We start from the raw sequence: 5,636 nt of genomic DNA, 5'->3' as shown, positions 1-5,636 counted from the left end.
AAAATTTCTCCCAAGAGATGAACGCTTGAACCACTTTTGAATAGATATCAATAGAAAAACTGGAATAAGGCTACTGATTTCTAGCAAAATTTAAAGAAAATACGAGATTATCCAAGTTAAAAATGTTGATTATCAGTGCCTGAGCTCGAGACCCGCCAGCAGCAAATTGTTTGCAGATAAAAAAAAGTGTTGATTATCCTAAAGACCTTTAAAGGATGATTGAAATAGACGTAGATGAAATGAGACCAATATTGAGATTAAGTTTTGGGCTGCATCGTAAATATTCATAAGCAAAAGAGGGTTCAAAGAATACAAAATTCACCCTATTCATAGAGGTAAAATCTTAAAACAAAAAAACATTCAAATATTATAAGCACTGGTTACAAATAATCAAATCATGTAAAACGGAAACAAAATCGCCATGGTGACTCTAAACTAGCTAAAAAGGAAGGCTTAATTATTAATATATACAATTTCCTCACGTCTTTCCATACCTGCACATCTTTTAGCTAAGTTATCCGCTCAGAAGTTTACTTCTCGAAATGTATACACAAATTGAATTATTCTCAAGATTTTATAGATTTTATAGACTTTATTCCATCTTGCTTTCAAGAACCAAAGAATCATTTCATTTTTATTTTTTTTGAAATGACAGATTTGGAATCAGAATGAACAAGCATTTTTCTAACTCCAAACTCCACAGCCCATTCAGAAACATGTAGAACTGCCATTACTTTTGCACTGAAATAGGTTACAATGCCCAACCTTCCTGATTTAGCAAAAAAACAAAAACTCTCCTTTGTACATTCTGTTTACGAAACCATCACAAGCTCCACCATGGTTACCTCTTGATGCTCCATCACAATACACTAAAGATTGGTTGTCAAGTGATAAAGAAAAAATGATCTCTAGAACGTGTTGCTCCTTCATTTTTCTCATTCTGAATCTGTTCTAGTATTGCAATTTTATACATCAAATCCACATATAGAACGAAGGTACATATCTTTTAAATCTTGATCCTGTAAAACAACTTTTCATCCCCATGGACTTCGAAATCAGTGCTTCTTTCAAATTGTCGTGATCAAAATTTTTATTTTCTATCTCTGGAACACAGCCAATGTGAAGAGGCAGCATGCAAACCTTAACTTGGGTTACTGGAAGAAACAAGTAAGAGGAGGTTTTCTCTTGCTTTTCCTGCGGATTCCACTATGGCCCACCTATTTGGAAAAAGAAAATAATTACACTAATATGTTGTATCAGTTATCTTTTCCCAAATCTCAAGCACTTATTGTGTTTTGATTCAGTGATAGTCGAGTCTGAAGTGGAATTCTGTTTTGGTGGCTTTACAATTGTAAGCTTCTCCATTGCATTCATAAACTTGCGCAAGTGCTTGATGAAGTCCGGATAAGTTTCTAAGTTGCAGTGTCCACCACCCTTAATCCATAGGGGATCGTACTTTTCCTTGGACAGTTCCCATAAGCGCTTACCGTGAGACCAATCCACGATATCATCACTAGTCCCCTGCCCATAAAAAACAGCGAAAATAAATCTTTAATAGCACAATTGAGAAACGAATATAACTAATGCATCAAAATTGGTTTGGTATAGCCAGATTAAACTCCAAATGATTTTCTAGCAGTTAGGTTATTTCTTTGATTAATGAAATTATTTACATGTCTATATTAAGTGTCAAATAGTAAGGCACAACACCGCAAATTCTCGTATTGTCGCTGTGGTGTTAAAGATAACATGTTGAATAAGGGAAGAAACCCACATGTCACTTGTGGTCAATTATGTCTAGACATAAAATTGCACAATCTGAAAACATATAGAATGTACCCTAAGCAATATAGTCTAGTCGCCCCTCCACCTCCACAAGAGAAGTCAAACGAGCATCTAACAGCAACACCTGATCGTCATGCTAGATGTTGGAACACATGATGTCTAGACACCTATAGGTCTCATACTTTGTTAACAACTACATATTACTGTAGAATTTAGGATAAAGTACTCTTCCATATATTCTTACTAGCATTGGTTTGTGAGTTCTATACATCAACTTCTCACCAACTACTAGGATGAACACCCCCTTTGGCTGTACCACCCAATATTTTTTTCTTCTCCATATGTTGGTGTCTATCAACTATCGGTTCTGGAATGCTCTCAGGAGTGGTATATCCTCTAGTAGTATATGGGACATCACACCCTTTATACACCAATTAATGGTTGAACTACAGATACAACTCAGAAAAGAGTCTCTATGGTTGTGTGGATAAAATAAAAAGGCAAACCAATATGTTTATGACATAAGAGAAAATCGCACTATAACGTATGTATATGCATTTCAATCAATAAAAAGGTATACGGTAAGAAATAAACACGAGCAAAGTTAACCTTGAACTTTCAAGACTTCATAGTCACCAATTTCATCCTCGATCGAAGTACGTTCTTGAAATGTTAATGGGAATTAATAGCTTAATAGGATACTTTAATCATATATTAAGGTTCTATAAATCTTAGTTCATAAAGAAGGTCGATAATATTTTTCTAATTCCAATCTAAACTGAAATATGAATCTTTTAAGTTTTAACATAAGACAAATGTACATCATGCATAGACTAGTTCATGGAGGAAATTGGTTTATTAAGGCAACAAGGACTGAGCAAGCCGAGAACCTAGATTTCAGTTGAACTTTTGTATTCCAGGAGAAACCAACGACGATAAGGTACACAATAACTGAGTTAAACATGGATACATGCGGATGTTGTTCCATTCTTTTCATAATTGTTGGCTGGAATGATCCATAGTTACAACCAAGGAACTACGTAGTCACCTAAATAAAATTTAATCTACAACCTAACAAAATATAGACTTGGAATAAGAAAATCTATACATCCTAAAGCAGATCCAAAGGTGTGGGATACACGATGATTATGACAAACAGATACACATGTTCATGTTGTTAGGAGTCAAAAAGTGAAGATAAACTCTAGGCTTGATAAAACAAAGATGAAGTCACATTACCAACTATAACTAATTGTATTATCATAAAAACAAATTGATTGCAACAACTAACTGAATGTATAATTGAAGAAGAAAAAAAATAGATAAATGACAACATACGGGAGATAAAATATTAACAATAGGATAATGACTCAATCATGAGAGCAAGGTATATATTGGACGACAATTCAAACTTATAGTATTACCAAACTAGCTCTGTATTTAGCATAAAAAGCACAAGGGAAAAAGTACATTGATGTTAAAGTAATTAAGGAAGCAAAAAACTAGTAATTTTAACACGCTTACATGTATAACAAGAACCGGGCAATTTACATGTCGTATTTTGTCAATGTTCTGCAATTAAGAACAAAATAGACCTCTTCAGTATAAATCAAAATAGATAAGCAACCATGCATGCATTATATTTATAACTACAAGGAAGAAGAAGAAGATACAAACAATCCCATACTCACTTTAAATATGTCAAACCAAAGTGTGACCTTGACAGGATACAACACCCGAATGCCTGAAAGTATTGCACTGTGTAGGATAACGGCCCTGAGTCGAGGAAGACGTGAAGCCAAATGTAATGTAGGTCCACTCCCAACAGACTGACCATACAGGATTATATCCTCCTGCTTAATTCCATAATCTCTCTTCAAGCAATTATACACCGCTTCTATGTCATAGTATGTGTTGAACTCTGATGGCTACACCATTAACAGGAACATCAGTTAGCAGGAACAACAATACATAATAAAATCCCTTGTACTTATTCATTTTAATTTTATTTTTTAGTTGGTAATTGTATACACTCTTAACTTTCTTCCAATTCTTTTGGCATTCAAATAATTGCAAGTGCATCAGGGAAGATATATGGCTTACCTTGCCAGAGGAGGCCCCATATCCTGAGTAATCGTAACTGAAATTACGCCAAAGGTATTTTGGTCAGCACGCATGCAATCTTTTCTATGCACTAATTTCATCACTACCCCACAAATATCAAGTAAAAACTATGATATATTATCAGAGATGAGGGTTAGGGATCAGACTACAATCATTTTTTTGAAAATTCTATTTGTCTAACCTCTAATTGAAGATGAACTAAAATAAAGGATCAGACTATATGATCAATCCTGCATTTATTTTAAGCTTATTTTAGCACAAGAAGAAAGAAAATGAAAAAATAATAATTGTAAAGATTGTTATTTAAACATTAAATATAAAAAAAATTGATAAACAATCTGGATTTCATATTTAGATATAATCGAAACAAAAACAAGAGTTTCAAATATATATATATATATAAAGTAAGTTTGATTTTGTTTACTATCTTTAATAAATGAAAATCATATTCAAAAAAGAATAGTTAAAGAAGAAGAGTTATTACCGAGCTTAAAGAATAAGAAAACTACAAAAAATATAATCAACAAAAACCTGATAAATTAAAATAAATAAAACCATCTCCCGTTGCATAGAAAAACACGAGAAAAAAAAACATGAGAGAGTGGAGAGAGAGAGAGAGAGAGAGAGAGAGAGAGAGAGAGAGAATTACCTCATGATGTTTACGCGAAGATGAGCTCTGAGCTCAATGAAGAGTTCTTGCATCTGACCCAGATCAGCAGCATTACCATGAGAATATAGAATAGTAAATCTAGCAAAAGGGTGTTTCCAAAAAGTGGCAACAATTTTATTACCCCCTTTGGTATCAACCAAATGAGGTTCCATATTTTTATCAGAGGAAACCCCTGAAAATACTACCTTCCCTTCTCCATCTTTAAAAACATCATAGGTTGGTGGGTCTGGTGGAAAAAACGCAAATTTTGCAGCCACGCTCGACGTTACATTTCCCATTAAAACCTATCTATGTACTTACAATCACCTCTCTTTCTCTGGTCTTTTTTCTTTTTTCTTTTTCTTTTTTTTTGGTTTTCAGAGAATTAACAATACCACAACTTTTCTTAACATTACTCTTCAAAAAAAAAAAAAAAAAACTTTTCTTAACATTTCTCCCTTCATGCGGACCATTTAATCAACAAGAATAACAATAAAAAATAACTAATTTTTTTTGTTTTGGTTTTACAATAGGATTTGAATCAAATCCAAGTGGCAAATAAGGCAGTAGAAAAATTTGTGGTAAGAATTGGTTCCGAAAAAAATGGGTATGAGCTGGAACTTCTGTTGGATAAACAAAATACCCCCTCGGGAACATAATAAATAAGGTAAGAAAAAACAAAGAAGAGAAGAGACTGGGTAATAATTATAAAATCAAAAAAAAAATGTACACATAATTATTTTGCACTTTTTTTTTCTTGCTTTTATAATTATTATCCAGTCTCTTCTCTTCTTTGTTTTTCATTACCTTGTTTATTAAGTTCTCGAGGGAGTATATTGAAAAAGTAATTTATAGAAAATTGGAAAAAAAAAGTAAAAGTTGAGAAAATACGCACTTCTTCATTCACCACAAATACTTATATTTACATTTTGACAATTTGGCTTTGCTAGAAAAGTTGGAAACAAAAGATTTATGACAACTGAATAGTTAACCAACTAGTGGTATATGGTCAGGTTTAATCAAGGAACTGCCAAATACTTCCAAAGTTTTTTCCCAATAATAACAAAAATAAAAGGTA

The 5,636-nt window shown here is 32.9% G+C and overlaps 1 protein-coding gene across 1 annotated transcript; it reads right to left on the bottom strand.

The window, feature by feature from the left end:
* Window positions 1-327: 327 nt before the first annotated feature.
* On the bottom strand, window positions 328-5,131 carry LOC113338372 (alpha/beta hydrolase domain-containing protein 17B-like). The gene is made up of 5 exons (XM_026583803.1): window positions 4,559-5,131; window positions 3,889-3,925; window positions 3,477-3,713; window positions 3,310-3,357; window positions 328-1,521 (listed from the first exon to the last, which is right to left on the bottom strand). Exons 1-5 carry the CDS (start codon window positions 4,855-4,857, stop codon window positions 1,261-1,263), a joined length of 882 nt encoding a protein of 293 aa, XP_026439588.1. The 5' UTR covers window positions 4,858-5,131; the 3' UTR covers window positions 328-1,260.
* Between the last annotated feature and the right edge of the window lie 505 nt (window positions 5,132-5,636).

The sequence above is a fragment of the Papaver somniferum genome, unplaced genomic scaffold, assembly GCF_003573695.1.
Source record: "Papaver somniferum cultivar HN1 unplaced genomic scaffold, ASM357369v1 unplaced-scaffold_19, whole genome shotgun sequence".
NCBI lineage: Eukaryota > Viridiplantae > Streptophyta > Magnoliopsida > Ranunculales > Papaveraceae > Papaver > Papaver somniferum.
Note: the sequence above shows the minus strand (reverse complement) of the source record. Positions and strands in the feature narration are given on the sequence as shown.